This window comes from Clupea harengus, chromosome 1 (assembly GCF_900700415.2).
Source record: "Clupea harengus chromosome 1, Ch_v2.0.2, whole genome shotgun sequence".
Lineage (NCBI taxonomy): Eukaryota > Metazoa > Chordata > Actinopteri > Clupeiformes > Clupeidae > Clupea > Clupea harengus.
The window spans coordinates 13,987,428-14,013,927 of NC_045152.1; the positions used below are offsets into that span (position 1 = coordinate 13,987,428).

Sequence of the window (26,500 nt, forward strand, 5' to 3'; positions counted from 1 at the left end):
GGACTCTCATTTACATTTACATTTACATTTACATTTAGTCATTTAGCAGACGCTTTTGTCCAAAGCGACGTACAAGGGAGAGAACAGTCAAGCTAAGAGCAATAAAAAAGCATGGTGTAACAATAAATACTACTTTACATGAGAATTAGAAAAACAACAACCTAGAAAAGAGGACAAAGAAGTGCAGGAATGTAACTGCTGAAGTGCAAGTTAAGCGCTAGTCAGGTGCCAGTTAGGAGGGGAGGTGCTCTCTGAAGAGTTGGGTCTTCAAAAGCTTCTTGAAGGTAGAGAGGGACGCCCCTGCTCTGGTAGTACTAGGCAGTTCGTTCCACCAACGTGGAACTATAAATGAAAATAGTCTGGATTGCCGTGCTTGCACGGACGGCAGTGCCAAACGACGCTCACTAAACGAGCGCAGCGTCCTGGGTGTAACATTTGCCCTTACAAGAGCATTTAGGTAGGTGGGAGCAGAACCAGTAAGCACTCTGTAGGCAAGCATAAGTGACTTGAACTTAATGCGAGCAGCTACTGGCAGCCAGTGGAGCTCGATGAGTAGCGGGGTGACGTGTGCCCTTTTCGGTTGGTTGAACACCAGACGCGCCGCCGCGTTCTGGATCATCTGTAGTGGTTTCACCACGCAAGCCGGCAGGCCCGTTAGGAGGGCGTTGCAGTAGTCAAGGCGGGAGCTCACCAAGGTTTGATAAGTCAAGCAGGACGAGAGCCGAGGATTGAGCTGCTGCTCTAGCTGTTTTTAAGGCCTCCATTACAGACAACAGGGCTGTTTCGGTGGAGTGACCGCTTTTGAATCCAGACTGGTTCGGATCGAGGAGATTGTTCTTTGACAGGAACTCGGTGACCTGTTTGGAAGCTGCCCTCTCAATGGTTTTAGATAGGAGCGTGAGAAGTGAGACCGGTCGATAGTTTTCCACCTGAGTGGGATCGAGAGACGGCTTCTTGAGCAGCGGCGTTACCCGAGCCACTTTGAAAAGAGAAGGAAATGTTCCAGAATTAAATGAAGCATTAATCACCTGTGTTATTGCCGGTAAGACGGCAGGCGATATGGCTTGAAGGATGTTGGATGGGATGGGGTCTAGCGGCATGTAGTTGGACGGCTACCTGTTAGGATTTTGGAGACCTCACTCTCGCTGAGAGGGATGAAAGAAGGAAAAGATGAGCTATTGACGGTTGCGCCCTTAGGGGAGGGGGACAGTTGGTCGAACTGTTGCCCGATGGCTGCCACTTTCTCTGTGAAAAAGGAAGCAAAGTTATCAGCAGTGAGGTTAGTAGCTGGGGGGGGAGGAGGAGGGTAGAGCAGAGTTTTGAAGGTGGAGAATAGTTTCCGAGAGTCAGTTGCACCGTTGATTTTGTCATTGAAAAAAGTCTTCTTAGCAGCAGTGATGCTGGATGAGAAGGAGGCCAGCAGTGTCTGGTAGCTTGCAAGATCGTCCAGCGCGGCAGATTTGTGCCACTTTCTCTCAGCCGCTCTGAGATTGGAGCGCTGCGTTCGGAGGGTATCACTCAGCCACGACTCTCATATCAGCGGTGTGAGTGTGTGTGTGTGTGTGTGTGTGTGTGTGTGTGTGTGTGTGTGTGTGTGGGGGTGCATGGAGGGTAGGGCCTGTGAGGTTAGGGTGGAGTAAGGGTGGGGTTGCTCAGAGGTAGCTGCTGTCTCTGGTGCTTGTCCTTGGCTGGGTGAGGACAGAGAGGGCCACTGGGACTGGTGTAGTGTGTGTGTGTGTTTGGGGTGATGGTGCCTCTCCTCAGCTGGTTGAGTCTGTGTGTGTGAGTGTGTGTGTGTGTGTGTGTGTGTGTGTGTGTGTGTGTGTGTGTGTGTGTGTGTGTGTTTGGGGTGATAGTGCCTCTCCTCAGCTGGTTGAGTGTGGGTCTGTGTGTGTGTGTCGCTGGTTGAGTAGGAGTGGAGTACATGGCCGATGGTGGATGGTGGTGTGTTGTGCTGGACTCTCAACTCTGGGCTCAGTAGGCTGGTGTACTGGCGTATGTGTAAGGTGTGTGTGTGTGTTTGGGATGATGGTGGTGTCTTTGGCTGGACACTCAGCTCTGGGCTCAGAAGGTTTGTGTACCGATGGGGGAGAGGGGGTGTAGAGTGTGTGTGTGTGTGTGTGGTTGAAGTGATGGCGGTTTGTTTGGCTTGACTCTCAGCTCTGGGCTCAGTAGGCTGGTGTACGGGGGGTGTGTGTGTGTGTGTGTGTGTGTGTGTGTGTGTGTGTTTGGGGTGATGGTGGTGTGTTGGACTCTTAGCTCTGGGCTCTGCTGCACGGTTGCCATGGAGGTTCACATGAGTTTCCTGGCACGGTTCTCCTCTGGGGTTCCTGTCGGAGCCTCTGGTTTTCTCCCCACTTGACAGGTTCTGCATTTAAAACTTGTACACTCTTTTCTCGTTTCCTGTTGAGCCCTATAAAAATGACCCTCTTCATTCTCTCTCTCTTTTCATCTCTCTCTCTCTCTCTCCCCTCCCTCTCTCTCCCCTCTCTCTCTCTCTTTCTCTCTCTCTCTCACTCTCTCTCTCCCCTCCCTCTCTCTCTCTTTCTTTCTCCCTCTCTCTCTCCCAGTCTGTCTCTCTCTCTCTCTCTCTCTCTCTCTCTCTCTCTCGCTCTCTGCGTCGTCTGTGGGGATGTCCCTCAGGTCATTTCTGTTAGAGCAGTCTTTCAGTCATTCAGACGAGCCCTCTCCCCCCTCCCTCCCTCCCTCCCTCCCTCCTTCTCCTTCTCCTTCACACAGACACTGGAGTCGTCTGCCATCCTTCAGCCTTTTTTATCCTCACTGTCGCTCCCTCTGTCTCTAATGACGCCTGCAGGACAGGTAACCCAACAGTGGAGACTATCTGTCTCTAATGACGCCTGCAGGACAGGTAACCCAACAGTGGAGACTATCTGTCTCTAATGACGCCTGCAGGACAGGTAACCCAATCTGTCTCTAATGATGTCTGCAGGACAGGTAACCCAATCTGTCTCTAATTACACCTGCAGGACAGGTAACCCAACAGAGGACACTATCTGTCTCTAATGACACCTGAAGGACAGGTAACCCAATCTGTCTCTAATGACGTCTGCAGGACAGGTAACCCAACAGTGGAGACTATCTGTCTCCTGTTCTTTTAGCACTGATGTTCCATCATTGGGCACAGAAATAACTTATTTATTTCCTATTTACTCACTGCAAGATCAGGAGAGCGTTTCTTATTTCTTATTTGACTTCAGCTTTAAGATGGGTCTTCCGTCACAGGCAGGTTAAAGGTCATATGTATTGGCCATATGTATTGGCCATGTGTATTGGCCATATGTATTGTCCTGTAGTGTCTATGTCCTGTAGTGTGGGTAAGGAATTTACCTTTCAGAGAGATTTGAATGGCGTAGCTTGATAGAGGCTTAGTCTGTTACAGCTGCTTTAATGACAAATGTCCTGCCAGGCCCGACACAGCTTAAGGCCTGACACAGTTTAAGGTCCGACACAGCTTAATGTCCGACACAGCTTAAGGTCCGACACACTTAAGGCCCGACACCGCTTAAGGTCCGACACAGCTTAAGGTCCGACACAGCTTAAGGTCCGATGCCGCTTAAGGTCCAACACAGCTTAATGTCCGACACAGTTTAAGGTCCGACACAGCATAAGGTCCACAAGCGTGAAGCTACTGCTGGTGCTGAGTGTTTCATAAGACCCCCTAACAAAGACACTTTCTGGTGTTGTGTATCAAATGAAATTCCCATAAAGCAAATCAGCTGTGCAGTTTGCATTCCACCCCCCCCCCCACTAGAGAAACTTTATATTGACATTTTTTATGGCGGTTAAAAAAACCTTACAAATCTATTTTCTTGCCGGGTGCCTGCGCTCAACAGACCGTTAAATGGTTTCCACATCTCTCAGCGCAGGGCTGCTGTCTGATCAGCAAACATGGAAAATGTCCCATAAAACCCCAGACGCGTGGAGGCATAGCGCCAGGCCAGGTGTTATTCTACCCATAAAGCATCTGGTTCAAGCGGAGTCGCCCAGTGCCCGGAATACACTCTCATTTCAGGCAATCACACTCAGGCCAGAATGCCACTCAAATGTGTTTGTGTGTGGACACTGTGTGTCTGTACACGTGTGTGTATGAGTGTGTGTGTGTGTGTGTGTGTGTGTGTGTCTGTATGTACACGTGTGTGTGTGTGTGTGTGTGTGTGTCTGTACACGTGTGTGTGTGTATGAGTGTGTGTGTGTGTGTATGAGTGTGTGTGTGTGTGTGTGTGTGTGTGTGTGTGTGTGTTAGGCCAGCACACCGCTCCAGTGGCCTTAGCTCAGCTGCTGCCAATATCAGTGGTGCTGGAGCTGGAGGCTTTGGCCCTCTCCACTCACACGCACTGATCTTAAGATCATAGGGGTTGGCCCTCTCCACTCACACGCACTGATCTTAAAGTCATAGGGGTTGGCCCTCTCCACTCACACGCACTGATCTTAAAGTCATAGGGGTTGGCCCTCTCCACTCACACGCACAGAATAACCCCAGAACTACACAGGGGGAGCTTGTGAATGATCTCAAGGCAGCTGGGACCACAGTCACCAAGAAAACCATTGGCAACACACTACGCCGTAATGGTTTGAAGTACTGCAGCACTCGCAAGGTCCCCCTGCTCAAGGAAGCACATGTACAGGGCCGTCTGAAGTTTGCCAATGAACACTTGAATGTGTGTGTGTGTCTCCTCTGACTGTGTGTGTGTGTGGCGTGAGCGCGACAGAAGCCCAGATCTCCTCTGACTGTGTGTGTGTGTGTGTGTCTCCTCTGACTGTGTGTGTGTGTGTGTGTGTGTGTGTGTGTGTATGTGTGTGTGGGTGTGTCTCCTGTGTGTGTGTGTGTTGGTGCTGATCTGGGTGTTTAATTGAGTTGTCACTTTATGGGAGCAGTTTGTCTGGCTGGTTCCCTTTAATTGGATTCAGCCTGGCGCTAATCTGGTTTGAGACAGGAGTGGGCCGTTCCATTCAGACCCTCATGGGACTAACCTCTGCTGAGTGGTGTGTGTGGAGTGTGTGTGGAGTATGTGGAGTGTGTGTGGAGTGTGTGGAGTGTGTGTGGAGTGTGTGTAGAGTGTATGGAGTGTGTGTGGAGTGTGTAGAGTGTGTGTGGAGTGTGTGTAGAGTTTGTGGAGTTTGTGGAGTGTGTGGAGTGTGTGTAGAGTTTGTGGAGTGTGTGTGGACTGTGTGTGAGGGGACTGTGTGCGGAGTGTGTGTAGAGTGTGTAGAGTGTCTGATCTCTCATGCTGAGCCAATGCCAGAGGTAATGTGGACAAGTGAGAATAGATTAGTGTGTGTAGGTGTGTTTTGTGTGTGTGTGTGTGTGTTTGTGTGTGTGTCAGTAGGGCAGATGTCAATGTTCTTGGAGTGTGTGTGCTTCAGAAGTATGTATGTGTATGTGTATCTGACAGAAAAGTAGATGTATGCTGCTATGTGTGTGTGTGTGTTTCTGGTGTATGTGTGCCTGCACTGCGTGTGTGTGTGTGTCTGTGTGTGTACCTGGAGTGTGTGTGCATGCGTGCGTGTGTGTGCGTATGTGTTTGCATGTGTCTGTGTGTGTATGTTTGCATGTGTTTGTGTGTGTGTATGTGGGCGTGTGTGGGTTTGTATGTGTGTATGTGTGTGTGTGTGTGTGTGTGTGTGTGTGTGTGGGCGTGTGTGTGTGTGATAATGTGTGTTTCTACAGTTAAGGGCTGGCTGATAGGAGGAAGGCGGAGTGGCAGTCATTTTCACATTAGCGGAATCACATTTTCGGGAGAAAATACATTCCAGGACTCTTTATTCGATTAGGCTTAACGTCATGAATACAAGAATGTGCTTGATAAACAGCAAACGGCACCCGCAGGACAGCCTCACACTCCTCCAGCACACACACACACACACACACACACACACACACACATGCGGATTCTGTGGTACGTAGAGATATCGGCCTCCGAAGTTTCATTTTTCTGCATGTACATATTTGTGTACACACACATGCTATCTGTATCACTGCAGTTGCATACACAGATGCATATATGCACACACACACACACACACACACACACACACACACACACACACACACACACACACACACACACACACACAGCGTCCCTATCATAGTCTCTGCTTAGATGTTAAAAGTCCATTGTGCATCTCAGAGAAGGCTTGATTACACTGGAAATCACACACACACGCATACACACACACACACACACACACACACACACACACACACACACACACTCCCAGAGAAGGCTTGATGAGACTGGAAATCACGCACACACACACTCCCAGAATAGGCTTGATGAGACTGGAAATCATGCACACACACACACACACACACACACACACACACACACACACACACACACACACACTCCCAGAGAAGACTAGATGAGCTAGAGTATTAGATTAAAGTTGCTAATGTCTCTTCCTGTTTCTGTTTTCTTCATCTCTTATCTCTTACATACAGGAGGAAACACACACTCTCACACACACACACATCAGCAAACTCACGCTCACACACACTATCAAACTCACGCTCACACACACATCAGCAAACTCACGCTCACACACACATCAGCAAACTCACGCTCACACACACTATCAAACTCGCGCTCACACACACATCAGCAAAGTCACACACACATCAGCAAACTCACGCTCACACACACATCAGCAAACTCACGCTCACACACACATCAGCAAACTCACGCTCACACACACATCAGCAAACTCACGCTCACACACACTATCAAACTCGCGCTCACACACACATCAGCAAAGTCACACACACATCAGCAAACTCACGCTCACACACACATGATCAAACTCACACTCACACACACATCAGCAAACTCACGCTCACACACACATCAGCAAACTCACGCTGACACACACATCAGCAAACTCACGCTCACACACACATCAGCAAACTCACGCTCACACACCCTATCAAACTCGCACTCACACACACATCAGCAAAGTCACCCTCACACACACATCAGCAAACTCACGCTCACACACACATGATCAAACTCACGCTCACACACACATCAGCAAACTCACGCTCACACACACATCAGCAAACTCACTCTCACACACACATTATCAAACTCACGCTCACACACACATGATCAAACTCACGCTCACACACACATTATCAAACTCACGCTCACACACATCAGCAAACTCACTCATGTATACAAGCATGTTGCTTTCTGTGTGTGTGTAACAGTATTTGTGTGTGTGTGTTTGTTCAGGGTGATGGTGGTGGTGCGTCTTTTCAGCTGGTTGAGTGTGTGTCTGTGTGTGAGTGTGCGTGTGTGTGAGTGTGCGTGAGTGTGTGAGTTAGTGAGGGTGAGTAAGTGTGTGTGTGTTCGGGGTGATTGTGGTGTGGTGCCTTTCCTCAGCTGGTGTGCGTGCGTGTGTGTGTGTGTGTGCGTGTGTGCGTGCGTGCGTGCGTGCGTGCGTGCGTGCGTGCGTGCGTGTGTGTGTGCGTGTGCATGTGTGTCTGTGCGTGTTTTGGTCAGGAGTAAGGGTTTTTCGGCTGTAAGTGGTCATTAGTATAAAGGTCTTTTATGAAGGTCCCCTCTGTCTCTGGAACTCTGAAGTGTTTACGCTCCTGTCACTCCCGGCAACACCATGGAAACCGGAGCTTGACATCTGGCCTGGTTACTGTTCAGAGTCTGAGCCAACTGATGTTCTTATAAGTTATGAGCTATGCTATGTATGGCTTTGTTTATGTCATATATGAACATAAATGCTAATATAATATTTACAACAGCTTCACTACTGTGTAATAAGCTTTGAGCCTCAGTGTCAGCATGATGAATGTATTTCAAGTCAGCCCTTCTGTTTGCTTGTCTGTGAGAGGATGCTGTTGCTTAGGCAGCCACTTGTTACCATCTGAATGGTTGCTATTGGTGACCGTAGTAGTTACCATGGTTTCATGTTCTCTCCATAGGGACTGATCAAGATCAGAGGAGACAAATGCTGGAGAGATCTCACCTGTATGGACTACCACTATGAGGTGAGTGTGAGTGTGAGTGTGTGTGTGTGTGTGTGTGTGTGTGTGTGTGTGTGTGTGTGTGTGTGTGTGTGTGTGTGTGCTGGAGACATCTCACCTGCATGGTTGACCACTACATGATCTAATGTGTGTGTGTGTGTGTGTGTGTGTGTGTGTGTGTGTGTGTGTGTGTGTGTGTGTGTGTGTGTGTGTGTGTGTGTGTGTGTGTGTGTGTGTGCTGGAGACATCTCATCTGCATGGTTGACCACTACATGATCTAATGTGTGTGGGTGTGTGTGTATGTGTGTGTGTGTGTGTGTGCTGGAGACATCTCACCTGCATGGTTGACCACTACATGATCTAATCTTGACATGAATGAAGGAGGGATTAGGAGAATGAATGAATGAATGAATGAATGAATAAATGAATGAATGAAAGATGAGAGTAGATGAGTACTCATGTGGTTGCATGTGTACTGTGTGCATGCTATGGGGCTTTCCCTACCCTGAGTGTGTGTGTGTGTGTGTACGTGTGTGTGTGTACGTGTGTGTGTTTGAAGTAGACGGGCTCTATCAGTGGCCTGCCGTCTATAAGTGGATTACACTAAAGGCTTAATGGAGTGTGTCTTCCCCTTTTACCTCAGAGCAACCTGAAAGCTACCCCCTGAAACACACACACACACACACACACACACACACACACACACACACACACACACACACACACACACACACACACAATCCCTCACACACACATGCCCCCCCCCACCTTCCTGTCCCCCAACACACACACAAATGCACGACCCCACACACACCAGGGTAGTGGCACACACACACTTAAATACACTGCATGCCACGACTCAATCTACTTGGAGGAAGTGAATGTGTGAGGACCAGGTAGATGTAGTGTGGTCATGAAGATACAGTACCATGTTGCGTGCGTGTGTGTGTGTGTGTGTGTGTGTGTGAGTGTGTGAGTGTGAGTGTGTGTGTGCGTGTGTGTGAGTGTGTGTGTGTGTGTGTGCGTGAGTGTGTTTGAGTGTGTGTGAGTGTGTGTGAGTGTGTGTGAGTGAGGAAAGTCAAACCCAGCATTTGGCATACTATTACACATTGGTACACACTCCATGCATGCCGATTCTCATTTCTCAGGCTGAGGTGCTGATAATAATAATTAAGACCTTTGTCAGGTTTTTAATGGCACACACGACACACTGGAACACACACGTGCATATATGGAGGCGACACAGGACACACACACACACACACGCAGGTAAGCCTGAGATCGCGGTGAATTTAGTTTCTGCTTTTTCCCATCCTGGACTGTCCTTCCTCAAGGACCCCCCAGGAGCAGTGGGCAGCTTGTAGCGCCCGGGGACCAAGTGAAGTGAACTGTCCATCTTTGGTCAGGGATGGACATGTGTTCTGTTATTTTGCATGTTTTTTCTGTTGGGGTCCTTAGTGGAGGAAACCCCTTGTGAACACGGGGAGAACATGCAAACTCCACACAGAAAGGCCCGGGAGATAGCCCACTTGAGCACTGTTCACTCTGGGGAGGACCTGCCCCCCAGAGCCAACAGCGCCCCATGTGGGAATCGAACCCATGACCTTTTTGCTGTGAGGCGGCAGTGCAAGCAGTGCAAGCAACTGAGCCACCGTGCCACACTGTGTGTGTGTGTGTGTGTGTGTGTGTGTGTGTGTGTGTGTGTGTGTGTGTGTGTGTGTGTGTGTGTGTGTGTGTGTGTGTGTGTGTGTGTGTGTGTGTGTGTGTGTGTGTGTGTGTGTGTGTGTGTGTGTGTGTGTGTGTGTGTGTGTGTGTGTGTGTGTGTGTTCTGGATGTTAGAACCGGAATCTGATTAGAGATGATGATTAGCTCCGGAATGATTTATTACTCCAATTCCGATTGGATTAGGGCTTTGAGGAGCACTATGTACCTTAATGCACATCATGAACTTGGCATTAGAATAGTATGTGTGTGTTAGTGCCAGTGCCATCATCTTCTACACTGCAGAAGCACAAGGTGCATAGTGCTTCGTATGGTTGGCGAGGTCAGACTGGCAGAAAACCAGCCTCCCTCAAATAGAAAACACAAGCAAACGTGTCAAGAATGGGCAAGACGTCACATGAAGAGGAAGGTTTCTCTGAGGTTTCTCAGTTGATACTGGAGGTTTCTCTGAGGTTTCTCAGCTTGAGCTGGAGGTTTCTCTGAGGTTTCTCAGGTGAGCGTGATACTGGAGGTTTCTCTGAGGTTTCTCAGTTGAGCGTGATACTGGAGGTTTCTCTGAGGTTTCTCAGTTGAGCGTGACACTGTAGCTCATAGACCTGATAGCTGGGCCTGCAGCTCATAGACCTGATAGCTGGGCCTGCAGCTCATAGACCTGATAGCTCATAGACCTGATAGCTCATAGACCTGATAGCTGGGCCTGCAGCTCATAGACCTGATAGCTCATAGACCTGATAGCTCATAGACCTGATAGCTGGGCCTGCAGCTGGATTGCTGATGGGCACCAGTATGACCGGCATGGTGAGGTGGGGGAGACATGATGAGTATCCCACTATCACATTAAACTGCTTAATGATTAAATGAATGATGATTGCTACCTGTATACACTTCTGGATAGGTTGCAACCCATCTTAATTTTTTATATATCTGCAATGAATATCAACAAAAATGTAAAAGAAATAATCCTTCTTGGGAAAATATACAGTCAAAATATCTTAAAAAGTGGGTCTTTCAGCAAGAAGCTATACTCAGTAGGTAACAACTTCAGAGGCAAAATAACTTCTAGATGTGATAGAACTATATTAATACCATACAGAATAAAATGTTGTTGTAAGGAAGTGGAAACTACTGGATATATAAACTTGAAAATGAAAGATTTTCTGTTTGAGTAAAAAATAACTTTTAAAAATGTATTTGAAACATCCAGCAACAACTATTTACAGGAATACATGTTGCAAATTATCCGTAGGGTTTCTTGGAAGCTCAGTACAGGTCCCAGCCCAATCCAGTGGTGAGGCTTAGAATACACGATAAAAAAATGTAATGTAGGTGCCAAACTTCAAAAACTCATAACTATGAAAGTATTCTGGAGAAGAGCTGTAGGATTTTGCAAGGACCCCTGAATTCAATAGAAGTTTTTCACATGATTTTAATAGAAGTTTTTACATGACAAGAAAATCCACAACATGGTCTGGGAGAAGTTGTGAATTCTGGGAGAGTTGGCGTGGAGTGTGTGAGTGTGTGACTGAGAGTGTGTGTGTGTGTGTGTGTGTGTGAGGTGTGAGTAGGACATTTCCTTCAGTGGACTCAAATATTTATCTGGCCCCAAACAGTTGGAATTACCTAGGAATAATACACACTGGACACACACACAGAGATATCCTCTCTGTCTCTCTCTCTGTCTCTCTCTCTGTCTCTCTCACACACGCTCCTTGGAAACAGTGACAAATAGGGTGATATATCATGTAAATTGCTGTGATATAAAAATATCCATGAATACACCCAGTATAATCGCTGTACACACACACACACACACACACACACACACACACACACACACACACACAGGTAAGGAAGGCCCCAGTGAAATAGCCCATTCATTCATTAAGGCTGGTCCTCCCGCTCCGTCTCGTATCCCCTGGTTATCCCAGGGCCCGCTGTGAGCCCCCCCCAGCCAACCCCCCCCCAGAGGGTGAGGTGGCCTGGGCAGACTCCTGGCGCCGACTGGGTCCTTCTCTGGAGCTCAAAGGGCCCTCTGTGTCTGTCCTCTCCCTCACTCCCCTCACAGGAACACTACCCCCCCCCCCCCCCCCCCCATCAGCATCCCAGACTATCATAACAGGCATTATAATCAGCAGAGGCCGCGCTGCACTCTGGGAAATGGAATCAGCATCCCAGGGTAGCACTTTCTATTACTTTACAACTTGTAATTATAAAATGAAGTATGGAGTAAAATACTAATATTAACACATAATATACATATAATAACACTAATATATGACACATTCATAGATGACATTATACAGTAAGTACAACGTAACATATTAATACATTAGTGCAGTGTAGCATAGTAATTGCTAGTGTGTAATGACACTTTTGTTCTTTTGTTTATCTAAATTCTAACCCAGACACTGGTATATGGTACAAAGTAAACGATCAATATGCTTTACATTTACATTTAGTCATTTAGCAGACGCAAAGCGACGTACAAGGGAGAGAACAGTCAAGCTACGAGCAATAGAGACCTAGTGTAACAATGTAACTATGCTGTCACTCATTGTTCCAGTGTGCGAGTCGATGCTACACTGTACTGAATAGGATGGAGTAGGACTATCCCCCAGGCAGTAATATGGAGTAATATGGAGTAGGACTATCCCACAGACAGTAATATGGAGTAGGACTATCCCCCAGACAGTAATATGGAGTAGGACTATCCCCCCGACAGTAAGGTGGAGTAATATGGAGTAGGACTATCCCCCCGACAGTAAGGTGGAGTAATTTGAAGTAGGACTATCCCCCCGACAGTAATATGGAGTAGGACTATCCCCCAGGCAGTAATATGGAGTAGGACTATCCCCCAGACAGTAATATGGAGTAGGACTATCCCCCCGACAGTAATATGGAGTAGGACTATCCCCCCGACAGTAATATGGAGTAGGACTATCCCCCCGACAGTAAGGTGGAGTAATATGGAGTAGGACTATCCCCCAGACAGTAACATGGAGTAATATGAAGTAGGACTATCCCCCCGACAGTAATATGGAGTAGGACTATCCCCCAGGCAGTAATATGGAGTAGGACTATCCCCCAGACAGAAATATGGAGTAGGACTATCCCCCAGGCAGTATAATGGAGTAGGACTATCCCCCAGACAGAAATATGGAGTAATATGGAGTAAGACTATCCCCCAGACAGGAATGTTGGGTTTCAGTGTGTGTGTCATGCCATGGGTGGCCGGTGTGGCTGATTGGTTCTGCTAGTGGGGAGCTTTGACCTTGGGATGAATCCAAACGGCACAGAGGGCCCGATTCTGATGCATCCAGGAAGATCAGAATCACAGCCGGCCTGAGCTGGCCCAGATTGGTACTGGTCCAGATTGGTACTAGTCCAGATTGGTACTGGTCCAGATTGGAGTGAGCTGGTGTCAGGTGAAGGGTTATAGTGGTGATGGTGGATGTTGATGAACGTGGTGATATCCTGACACACAGAGAACACAACAAGGAGGTCCCCTCACTGACGTGCGAGATGCCGTATACGCGTAGTGAAGGAATACAGTGAAGGTGTGTGTGTGTGTGTGTGTGTGTGTGTGTGTGTGTGTGTGTGTGTGTGTGTGTGTGTGTGTGTGTGTGTGTGTGTGAGAGAGAGAGAGCGGCACCGAGAGAGACTGTCCAAATATTGGCATTTCCTTAAGCACCACACCCCTGTGACTCCCTTTCCCAATTTAGTTTGTACACACACACGTACACACACGTACACACACACACACACACACACACACACATGTACACTCACACTCTCACACACACACACACACACACTCACACAGACACACACACACACACACACACACACACAGACACACACACACACACACACACTGAAGCCACAGGCGCCACTGCTGCAGCCCTAATCCACTGCCATACACTGCCTCCATTCAGTCATCCTCAATAGAGTGGAGCATGCTGTGTGTGTGTGTGTGTGTGTGTGTGTGTGTGTGTGTGTGTGTGTGTGTGTGTGTGTGTGTGTGTGTGTGTGTGTGTGTGTGTGTGTGTGTGTGTGTGTGTGTGTGTGTGTGTGTGTGTGTAAGTGTTTGTATGTTTATATAAGTGTGCCTGTCAAGCGAGAGCTGCTGCTATTTGTTTACTTTCCTGAGAGGTCCGGACGAGGTGCGTGCGCGTGTGTGTGTGTGTGTGTGTCTGTCTGTCTGTTTGTGTGTGTGATTGTTGCCAGTTTCTGGATGTTTATTGACTTATGGATGTAAGTGTGTATGTTTCTATGTTTTGCCTGGTCTTTCAGGGTGGGGTGAATGTATACTTGTGTGTGTGTGTGTGTGTGTGTGTGTGTGTGTGTGTGTGTGTGTGTTGTTATTTAAGGTTGCAGGCTGATGTTTTGGTGAGTGTTGGGTATGATGTCACAGGGGATGTGTAGCTGGCTGTTCTCTGATTGGTTTAGCCCCAAATGACCTCACAGTGAGTTCAGATTTGTAATACCTGAAGGAAAGCATGAAGTATAAATAAAGGTGGATAGAAAATCTTTTAAATTAGAAGAGAAAGTAACATCAAATGATATTATCTGATCCAATCAAACTCTGGGGAATACGATCCAGTCCCACTGTTTCGCCCACAAACAGATCCCCTTACTGAGGCGGAACTCGCACAGGCTGATTGGGATCCAGTGTGTGTGTGTGTTTAGGATTCAGGAGTGTGTGTTAGGAGCCAGGAGTGTGTGTGTGTGTGCTGAAGTGACATCAGTAGTATGCATTCACAGCTGAGGGGTGAAAACTCTGCTGATGCAAATTCACTCACTGCTGGGGCCACATTTACATACATGGAAAACACACACACACACACACACACACACACACAGACACACACACAGACATACACATACACACACACACCACACACACACACCACACACACACACACACACACACACCACACACACACACACACACATATACAAACGCACACGCACACACACACACGTACACACGCACAAACGCACACACACGCACACGCACACACACACATACACACACAAAGGAATTGGGATGCGTGTAGACTCTGTGTGCGTGTGTGTGTCTGTGTGTCTGTCTGTGTGTTATATGCACGCACGTGTGTGTGTGTGCGTTTGCGTGTGCGTGTTTGTGTTTGTGTCTGTGTCTGTATGTATGTGTGTGCGTGTGAGTGTGCGTGCGCGTGTGTTTCTGTATCCCTGTCTGTGTCAGTGTGTGTGTGTGTGTGTGTGTTTGTCTGCGCGTGTGTGTGTGTATGTGTGTGTTTCTGTGTCTGTGTGTGTGTGTGTGTGTGTGTGTGTGTGCGTTTGCGTGTGCGTGTGCGTGTGCATGTGTGTGTGTCTGTATGTATATGTGTGCGTGTCTGTGTGTGTGTGTGTGTGTGTGTCTGTGTCTGTGTCTGTTTCTGTGTGTGTGTGTGTGTGTGTGTGTGTGTGTGTGTTCTGTTCCTGTACAGGTCACAGGAAGGATGTGGTGTGATGTTCCTCTTCTCTATTAGTTCCAGCCTGCTGTCTGCCTCTCTCCTGAGGACAGCGGTTCACCACACATTCCCATAGCTTTGGAGTGTGTGTGTGTGTGTGTGTGTGTGTGTGTGTGTGTGTGTGTGTGTGTGTGCGTGCGTGCGTGCGTGCGTGCGTGCGTGCGTGCGTGCGTGCGTGCGTGCGTGCGTGCGTGCGTGCGTGCGTGCGTGTGTGTATGTATGTATGTGGATGTGTCTGTATGTGTGTCTGTGTCTGTGTGTGTGTGTGTGTGTGTGTGTGTGTGTGTGTGTGTGTGTGTGTGGTGTGTGTGTGTGTGTGTATGTATGTATATGTATTTGTATGTGTGTCTGTGTGCGTGTGCGTGTGTGTGTGTTTAAATGCAAGTAAAGGTTTAATTTACCCCCCCCCCCCCCCCTCCTCTCCCCAGACCCAGCCTGTCCCTAACCCCATGTCCTACATCTCTCTCTCTCTCTCTCTCTCTCTCTCTCTCTCTCTCTCTCTCTGTCTCTCTCTCAGACCCAGCCTGTCCCTAACCCCATGTCCTCTCTCTCTCTCTCTCTCTCTCTCTCTCTCTCTTCTCTCTCAGACCCAGCCGGTCCCTAACCCCATGTCCTCTCTCTCTCTCTCTCTCTCTCTCTCTCTCTCTCTCTCAGACCCAGCCTGTCCCTAACCCCATGTCCTCTCTCTCTCTCTCTCTCTCTCTCTCTCAGACCCAGCCGGTCCCTAACCCCATGTCCTCTCTCTCTCTCTCTCTTTCTCTCTCCCTCTCTCTCTCTCTCTCTCTCTCAGACCCAGCCTCTCTCTAACCCCATGTCCTCTCTCTCTCTCTCTCTCAATTCAAATTCAATTCAAAAGAAGCTTTATTGGCATGACCATAACGATGTACAGTATTGCCAAAGCATTTGGGTTTGATACATAAAAGTGATTACATAAACAACAATACATATATAAGCGATTACATAAACAATACATATATCTTTACACAGGGTACATCAGAAGGGTAAAGGGAGAAGTGGGAACAATAATACAAATACATAATAATTATCAGGGGATTAACAACAACAACAACAGACATGAACATACATTAATTTAATTATTTTATGGGCTCTCCCTCCGTTTATGGCAGGAAGTTACATATTGTGCAGCAAGGACAAGGCATTCCTCATTTTCTCCGGTGAGGTATGAGAGCCTCTCCTCACTGCTCGCAAGCAGGAACTCAGGGAGGACCTCACTAATCTTTTTAAAATAATTTAGTCTTATGTCCTCATATTTTGTGCACTGTGTCAGGAAGTGCAGCTCTGTCTCTAGTGTCCCTTGTTCGCAATGGGGGCACAGTCTGTTTTCCTTGGGCAGCCAGGTTTGTCTGTGCCTACCCACCTCTATGGCCAGGCTGTGTTCACTGAGTCTGTACTTTGTCAACGTGATTCTCAGATTTTTGTCTGTGATCAGGGTCAAATAGGGTGCTAAATCATAATTTCTGTTTAGGGCCAAATAGAATTGCATTTTACTTTGTGTTTTTGTTTGTGTTTTCCAATGGCTTATGTAATTTTGCTTAATTGTTTTTCCAATTTGGTTTATCCTAATTTCAGGTGCCTTTCTGTACTGGTCCTGAGGTGTTAGTAGGGTGTTAGTGTGTGTGTGGGGATCTGGAGAGCTTAAGCTCAGGACCAGCTGAGTGAGGGGACATGTATCTTTGCTCAACTCTTGGTAATGCAGGGCTTTATAATGATGGGAGTGGGGGGTCACTGCTTTTTAAGTGTTTCCAGAATTTGATTGCCCTTTTCTGTATTTTTGTAATCAATGGATATTGGCCTAATTCTGCCCTGCATGCATTGTGTATGGCACATCTGTGGACTTTTAAAATGCTTTTGCAGAACTCTGCATGCAAAGTCTCAATTGGATGTTTTTCCCATTTGTTAAATTTCTGATTTGTAAGTGGACCCCACACCTCACTGCCATAAAGGGCAATTGGCTCAATTACTGATTCAAATAGTTTGAGCCAGATTCGGATTGGAATTTCTACAGGGATTTGTCGTTTTATGGCATAGAAAGCCCTGCGTGCTTTTTCTCTCAAATCATTCACTGCAAGATTGAACTTTCCATTTTAATTGATTATTAAGCCTAAATATCTGTAGTTATTTGTGTGTTCAATTGAGTGTGGCCCTATTGTAAAATTGTGTTTTTGTATCTGAGATCTGGATCTTTTTTCGAATATCATTATTTTAGTTTTGTTTAGGTTTACTGCCAGGGCCCAGGTCTGGCAGTACTGCTCTAGCAGATCCAGATTTTGCTGTAATCCCTGTTCAGTGGGTGACAGCAGAACCAGGTCATCGGCATAGAGCAGGAGTTTGGTCTCCGAATCGTGTAGGGTGACACCAGGTGCTGTTGATTTTTCTATGGTTTTTGCCGAATCGTTTATATAAATGTTAAATAGGGTTGGGCTTAGACAGCAGCCTTGTCTCACCCCACGCCCCTGGGAGAGGAATTTGGTTCTTTTACTTCCAATCTTTATTGCGCACTTACTTCCTGAATACATAGATTTGATCAGGTCATAGGTTTTTCCCCCTACACCACTTTCTATAACTTTGTAAAATAAACCTGTGTGCCAAATAGAATCAAATGCTTGTTTAAAATCAATAAAGCATGCATATATTTTAGTTTTGTTTTGAATCACATGTCTCTCAATTAGGGTGTGTAGGGTGAAAATATGATCAGAGGTGCGGTAATTTGGTAAGAATCCAATTTGACATTTGCTCAGGGTATTGTGCTCCGTAAGGAAGTTTAGGACTCTAGAATTTATTATACTACAAAATAGCTTCCCCAGGTTACTGTTCACACAAATTCCTCTGTAATTACTAGGGTCGAATTTGTCACCAGATTTGAAAATTGGCGTTATGAGTCCTTGATTCCAGATGTCAGGGTAGTAACCTACACTCAGAACTAAGTTAAATAGTTTTAGGATGCCAGTTTCGAATTTTGTGCTCAGGCATTTTAGCATCTCAGTTAGAACACAGTCTAACCCTGGTGATTTTTTATCTTTTAGCTTTCTTATTTTGCTTTTTAGCTCCATTTCAGTAATGGAGAGGTCTATGGGATTTTGATTGTCTTTAATAGTATATTGTAATTGTGTGAGCTTTTGATGTGTGTGGTGTTGCTCCAAATTTGTGGTCAAATTTATGTTCTGAAATAGTGTTTGGAAATTGTTTGTCCATATTTCTCCATTTTGGATAGCCAATTCTTCTGGCCTCTTTTGTTTCAGGTTGTTCCAGTTGGTCCAGAAGTTATTTGAATTAATTGACTGCTCTATTACTTGTAGGTGCTTTTTGGTATATTGTGCTTTTTTGGATCTGAGTGTACGTTTATATTTTTTGAGCATTTCACAGTAAAGAAGGCGTATGTTCATATTGTTTGGGTCTCTGTGTTTATGGTTAGATAGATTTCTTAATTCTTTTCTCATGTTTTGGCACTCTAGGTCGAACCAAATGTCCTCCTTTTTAAATTTCTCTCTCTCTCTCTCTCTCTCTCTCTCTCAGACCCAGCCTGTCCCTTACCCCATGTCCTCTCTCTCTCTCTCTCTCAGACCCAGCCGGTTCCTAACCCCATATCCTCTCTCTTTCTCTCTCTCTCTCTTTCTCTTAGACCCAGCCTGTCCCTAACCCCATGTCCTCTCTCTCTCTCTCTCTCTCTCTCTCTCTCTCAGACCCAGCCGGTCCCTAACCCCATGTCCTCTCTCTCTCTCTCTCTCTCTCTCTCTCTCTCTCTCAGACCCAGCCTGTCCCTAACCCCATGTCCTCTCTCTCTCTCTCTCTCTCTCTCTCAGACCCAGCCTGTCCCTAACCCCATGTCCTACTACCTCCATCGGTCTCCCTGGTGGTTCCATCGCTTTGAGACTCTCTCCAATCACTTCGTGGAGCTCGTCGCCCCCTTCCTCACCTTCATGGGCCGACGCTTGTGCATGGTCAACGGGGCCCTGCAGGTCCTCTTTCAGGTCTGTGTGTAACACACACACACACACACACACACACACACATACACACACACACACACACACACACACACACACAACACATACACACACACACACACACACACACACACACACACCTATGCGCTTTTGCATGGTCTACGGGGCCCTGCAGGTCCTCTTTCAGGTCCTCTTATACACACACACACACACACACACACACACACACACACACACACACACACACCTATGCGCTTGTGCATGGTCAACGGAGTCCTGCAGGTCCTCTTTCAGGTCTGTGTGTCACACACAGACACAAACACACACACACACACCCACACACACACACACATTCACACACACTTATCACTTCCACACCTATGCGCTTGTGTAAGCTCAACAGAGCACTGCAGATCCTCTTCCAGGTCTCTCTCTGACTCACACACACAAAAAACTCACACACACACACACACACACACTTACGAATAGAGATATTCACACATGTACACATCATTACCCCCTCACACACATACATACACACACACACACACACACTTACGAATAGAGATATTCACACATGTACACATCATTACCCCCTCACACACACACACACACGCTTACGAATAGAGATATTCACACATGTACACATCATTACCCCCTCACACACACACACACACACACACACACACTTACGAATAGAGATATTCACGCATGTACACAACATTACCCCCTCACACACACACACACGCACACACAGACACACACACACACAGACTCCCAGAGTAAAAGGGAATCACAGATACACACACAGTTACAGGTAAATACACACTTACACACTCACATCCCTCACTGATGTAGGACCTCCCCCATCTGTCGCTGATGAGTATTGTCCAGTCTGACCCACTGTGGCCCTCCAGTGGCCAGTGTGTGTCATTGCAAATACAAGAGCTCATCACACAGAGACAACCCTGCTGACACGCTGTTAGCCTCGTTAGCCTCTCTAGTGCTTTAGAGATTATAGATCATACCAATATGCTCAGTTTAGATGGTGCTTTAGAGATTATAGATCATACCAATATGCACAGATTAGATGGTGACTTGTTCACCATGTCGGTGGTTCTAACTTCAAAGAAGACTCTACCCATGATTCTGCACCACGTCTGTCTGTCTCTGTATTAAAAGTCAATCCCCCTCTCTCTCTCTCTCTCTCTCTCTCCCTTCCTCCCTCTCTCTCTCTCCCTCTCCTTCTCCTTCTCTCTCTCTCTCCCTTCCTCTCCTCTCCTTCCCTCTGTCTCTCTCCCTCTCTCTCCCTTCCTCCTTCTCTTTCTCTCCCTCCCTCTCTCTCTCCCTCTCTATCTCTCCCTCCCTCCCCCTCCTCTCCTCTCCCTCTCTCTCTCTCTCCCTCTCCTTCTCCCACTCTCTTTCTGTCCCTCCCTCTCCTCTCCTTCCCTCTCTCTCTCCCCCTCTCCCTCTACCTCCCTTCCTCCCTCTCTCTCTTTCTCCCTCCCTCTCCTCTCCACTCCTTCCCTCTCTATCTCTCCCTCTCCTCCCTCTCTCCCTCTCTCTCTCAGGTAGTGCTAATAGTGAGTGGTAACTTGAGTTTTCTGAACTGGCTGACCATCGTGCCCAGTCTGGCCTGCTTTGATGATGCTGCCCTCAGCTTCCTGTTTGGGCGGGGCCAGGGCGGGTCTAGGAGCCAAGTCCAGAAGATCCAGGAGGAGGAGTCAGCAGGGAAGGCTCCACCCCCAACAAAAGGTACCAGCATCTCATGCCACAGTGCAGGGGTTGGTGTATATCTGGTACTGTGCCAGGACTATGCTGGTACTATGCTGGTACTATGCCAGGACTATGCTGGTACTATGCTGGTACTATGCCAGGACTATGCCAGGACTATGCCGGTACTATGCCAGGTACTATGCCGGTACTATGCTGGTACTATGCTTGAGATGTCTACACACAGGTTCTATGTTATATGATCTATTATCTGCTCTAGATGTCTACACACAGGTTCTATGTTATATGCTCTATTATCCAGCTGTCCACACAGGTGCAGTAATGTGGGTTGATCTGTGTCAGCTGAGGCTCTGGTCTGCTGGCTCCTGCTGCCTCTTCTCTGGGATGTGTGTGTGTGTGTGTGTGTGTGTGTGTGTCTGAGTGTTCAGTGTCTCTTCTCTGGGATGTGTGTGTGTGTGTGTGTGTGTGTGTGTGTGTCTGAGTGTTCAGTGTCTCTTCTCTGGGATGTGTGTGTGTGTGTGTATCTGAGTGTTCAGTGTCTCTTCTCTGGGATGTGTGTGTGTGTGTGTGTGTCTGTGTTGAGTGTCTCTTCTCTGGGATGTTTTTGTTTGTGTGTGTGTGTGTCTGAGTGTTCAGTGTCTCTTCTCTGGGATGTGTGTGTGGCACTGCTAACCATGCAACAAATACTGCTGTCTGTGGACGACCACAGCCTCGAGGCCCTGATGGTAGACAACAACAGCACCATATCTGATCCGGCCCTGATGCGGCCCTGATGCGGCCCTGATGCGGCCCAGAGCTGGCAGACGTTTGGGTATCCAGTGTGCCATTGCTAGGCGTCTGCAGCACAGCAGGGGATTTGATTGGCAGGAGCTCTGTGGGCCTCGTAAAATTAAACACTGTCTGCAGACGCCTTTACTGTACCTCTGGGCAGCTTACCTACAGACAGCCGTGTGTGTGTGTGTGTGTGTGTATGTGTGTGTGTGTGTGTGTGTGTGTGTGTGTGTGTGTGTGTGTGTGTGTGTGTGTGTGTGTGTGTGTGTGTGTGTGTGTGTGTGTGTGTGTGTGTGTGTGTGTGTGTGAGAGAGAGAGAGAGAGAGAGAGAGTTGTGCTGTGCTGGACAGCTTCAGATGGCAGACAGGTAGATGGTTCCGCTTGAGATGAGCTGGGATCCCTGTCTGATGGAGTAGGTTTATTGCAGACACACACACACTAACAGATATGAGTACAAAAATGCACACAGTATCATCACTCATCCTCACAGACAAGCACACACACACACACACACACACACACACACACACACATACAGAGATTGTAATGAACAGCAAGAACAGCTTAGCAGGAACTCTTTGCAGGTTTACACACACACACACACACACACACACACACACACACACACACACACTCAGTGAGTGTTTCTCCTGGTGAACTATAGGGACTCACACACTCCACTTAACGCCACTGAAGTGATTCGTGTAGAAAATGACTAATTGATCTCTGAGGACGTACGTCAGCCAGGTGGACACACACACACACACACACACACACACACACACGCTCAGGCGCTCAGAGCAGTGGGAGGACTTACGTCAGCCAGGTGGACATAAAACTCTTAATGTGTCCAGCATGTGCTTAATGACACTTTAATATGGGGCATGTTCACTCCACGTGACAGACTAACACACGCACACACACACACACACACACACACACCCACACACACACACACACACACAGACCAACACTCACACTCACACACACAGCCACACACACACACACACACACACACACACACACACACACACACACAGACCAACACTCACACTCACACACCCACACACACACTTTCTTACGCTAACACAGTCAAACACCCACATACACAGAGACACACACACACACACACGCACACACGCACACACACACACACAAACACACACACCTTGGGCCCTAATTGACAGATCTGCACAACAAGAAGGTCACAGCGTAAAACGAAGGTTACGTATGTAACCACGGTTCTATGAGTTTCGGATGACCGCCAGAGGCGGTGCTTACAGCACTGGATTTCCATCGCACGTACGTGCAGGTCGAGTGTTAATACCAACAAAGTCACCTGTGACCTGGGTGACGTCGTCAATGTGCGCTAGCACAAAAGGCCGTCTGACCCAGCAAGCGACCTCTTGACAATCTTCTTGTGCAAACTCCGAGTGACTGCCAAGGTCTGGCGGTCATCCGAAACTCATAGAACCATGGTTACATACGTAACCTTCGTTCTATTTCGTTTCTCCTGACCGCCAGAGGCGGTGCTTACAGCACTGGATGACTAATACCAACAAAGTCATGAGGAGTGCCTACCAGCTTCTAGAGATGCCGTAACGGCGTAGGGAGTATCGCTGCCGTGACCGGGTTATGGGATACCACATTCACCCTGTAAAACCTAGTAAAAGTGCAGCCTGATGCCCAGGAGGCTGCCTTGCAGATGTCACTGAGGGGAACCCCCCTCAAAGACGCCCATGAAGTCGCCACACTCCTCGTGGAGTGGGCTCGGACCTGCTGAGGGGCTGGGGAGCCACTGTGCCTGTAGGCCTGTTGGATCGTCTCTGCAATCCATTTAGAGTAGAGAGCCTCTGTCTGGATAATGCTTGACCCCTTCTTGGCCCTGTGTGGCAGACAAACAATGCGTCTGACTGACGGCAAGCTGCCGTTCTTGCGACGTAAGTCCTTAGGGTGCGCACTGGACACAACAGTTCTGCGCTCAGGCCCTGTTCTTCCGCCAGGGTGGACTCGAAAGCTGCCAGGCTGAGGGGCTGGTTGGAAAATGTGGAGGGAAGGGTCTTTGGGAGGAAGGCAGGGTTCGGCCACAGGGTGACCCCTTTGCCTTCAGGATGCCACTGCAGGCAATCCGTGCCTACTGACAAGGCGTGTAACTCCCCTACTCGCTTTGTTGACGTAATGGCTAGAAGAAAAGCGGTCTTCATTGAAAGCCAGCTGAGCTCCGTCGTCTGTAAAGGCTCAAACGGGGCTGCACAGAGTGCTCGTAGCACCAGGAGGAGATCCCACTGGGGCACCTGCCTCCGCTGTGGGGGTCTTAGTCGAAGAGCCCCCTTAAGGAACCGAGTCACCAGGCTATGGGACCCGATAGTTCTGCCTTCTATCCGAACGTGCCCTGCGGAGATGGCAGCAGCATACACCCTGATGGTGGAGGGCGTGAGTCCCCGATCCAGAAGTGACTGCAAGAACTGTAGTACCGCTGGCAGGGGGCAGTGTGCTGGCTCCTGTCCCCGTGCCTGGCACCATTCCGTGAATATCCTCCACCTGTTAGCATAGAGGGCATTGGTGGAGGGTGCCCGCGAGCTGTTAATGGTGAATACCACCGCCTGCCCACAAAGTCCTAGCAGTGGGTCCGGCCCCTCAGGGGCCAGACCCAGAGCTGTAGCCGAGACGGATCTGGATGCCAGATCTGGCCGCCCAGCTGCGATAGTAGATCCCTCCTCACTGGGAGGCACCAGGGTCTCCCATGCAACAGCTGGAGCAACCTGGGGAACCATACCCTCCCCGGCCACCGGGGAGCGATTAGTAGCAGCTCGTGCTCCTCTGTTTCCAACCTGTGCAAGGTGGGCCAAATTAGTGGCAGAGGAGGAAAAGCGTATAGCTGCCGTCTCGGCCATGTATGCGCCAGTGCGTCCCGGCCTAGCGGGCCTGGCTCCGAGAGGCTGAACCAGAGGGAACACTGAGTCGATTCTCGAGAGGCGAATAGGTCCACCTCTGCCCTGCCATATCGACCCCATACCGCCTGTACCACATCTGGATGGAGTCTCCATTCCCCTGGGTCGGGGCTACCCCGGGACAGGAGATCTGCGGCTCTGTTGTAAGTGCCGGGCAAATACACAGCCCTCAGGCTCAATAGGTGCTGATGGGTCTCCTGCAAGAGCTGCTGGGCAACCCCTAAGCACTGCAGCGATCTGGTGCCTCCCTGGTGGTTGATATAATACACCGCTGACATATTGTCCGACCTGACCAGCACGTGCCTCCCTACTAGCGCAGGGAGGAAGTGCCTTAGAGCCAGCAGCACCGCCCGAAGCTCTAGCACATTTATGTGCTGCCGCTTCTGCTGGGGGCTCCAGCGACCTCTGGCCGTCTGACGCTGCCACACGGCACCCCACCCTATCTGGGACGTGTCCGTGGTCACCACCTCCCTCCGGGAAGGAATAGCGCCCAACGGAACTCCCTGGGTCAGGTACTTCCTCCTCCTCCAAGGATGGAGGAACCTCCTGCAGCTGGTGGTAACCCTCACCAGTCTGTGTCTGTGCCGCACGTGATGGAGGCCCAGGCTGTTTAGCCAGATTTGGAAAGGCCTCAGCGCCAGGAGGCCTAGTGGGATCAGGGATGCAGCTGATGTTAGCATCCCCAGTAGGCGTTGGAAGGATCTCAGGGTCAGAGCCCTGTGTCCTCTGAAGCGCGCCACGAGCTGCTGGATTCCGTCGACCCGCTGTTGAGAGGGGACAGCCCTCATCGCCTGCGAATCGATGGCCATGCCCAAGAACCCAGTCTGCTGACGGGGAACTAGGGAACTCTTTCTGAGGTTCAGTCTGAGCCCTAGACCCGTGATATGCGCCATCAACGCGGCCACATCGCTGCGGGCCTGTACCTCCGACTGGGAGCAGATAAGCCAGTCGTCCAGGTAGGGCAAAATGCGCATTCCCTGGGCCTGCAGTGGAGCCAGAGCAGCTGCAACGCACCTGGTGAACACCCGGGGTGCCAGAGCTATTCCAAACGGTAGTACCCGAAATTGGAACGCCCGACCCTCGAAGGCGAACCTGAGGAATTGTCTGTGGTGTGGTGCGATTGGGACGTGGAAGTAAGCGTCCTTCAAGTCGATGGTCGTGAACCAATCGTTCTTCCAAATGCTGTGCAGAACCTCCTTGGTGCGCAGCATATGAAACCTCAGTGTCTTGAGATGAGTATTTAAGTGCCTGAGATCTAGGATGGGGCGGAGCCCGCCATCCTTCTTTGGAATTATGAAATAGGTGGAGTAGAACCCACCTTCGTGTGTAGGCGCGTCGAGCTGTTCGATGGCCTCTTTTTGGAGGAGAGCGCCGATCTCCTGACGTAGGGCTAGGGCCTTCCCCGGGTTGGTGACGGTGGTGGTCTTGACCTCACAGAACTTTGGCGGTCGGCCTTGAAATTGGATACTGTAACCCTGAGACAGGGTTGCCAGTACCCAGGGATCCGATGTCACCGCTTCCCAGCGCCTGAGATGTTGGCTGGAGAAGCGGCCGACCGCCGGTGTACTGCTGTCACTGCCTGCGCCCTCTCCCCCTCCGGTCCCTAGAGGGGTAACGGGCCGTGGCTTGGGCGCCCTGTGTAGGGCGAAGTGTGCGGGTGGCGGGGGGTGGGCGAGATCTGTCTGGCTGGCGAAACCTCTCTGACTGCCGTGTCCGCGGCTGGCTGACTGGCCACTGTGCGGGCGCCTCAGCTCTTAGTGGTGGGGGCCCGTGTCTAGTCTGGCTCCCCCGACGAAGGCTCGCAAACTGCTGCCTGGCCTGTATGACCTGCACACTGCGCTCCAGGGCCTGCTGTGCAGCCTG

At 49.1% G+C, this 26,500-nt stretch overlaps 1 protein-coding gene across 1 annotated transcript in view; it reads left to right on the plus strand.

Moving 5' to 3' along the window:
• lmf1 (lipase maturation factor 1) overlaps positions 1-26,500 on the plus strand; it is a 56,902-nt gene that overhangs the window by 18,453 nt on the left and 11,949 nt on the right. The window contains exons 5-7 of the mRNA XM_012823228.3: positions 7,958-8,023; positions 19,038-19,205; positions 20,753-20,936. Coding sequence (XP_012678682.1) covers positions 7,958-8,023; positions 19,038-19,205; positions 20,753-20,936 — 418 coding nt within the window. The remainder of the gene's footprint in view (positions 1-7,957; positions 8,024-19,037; positions 19,206-20,752; positions 20,937-26,500) is intronic.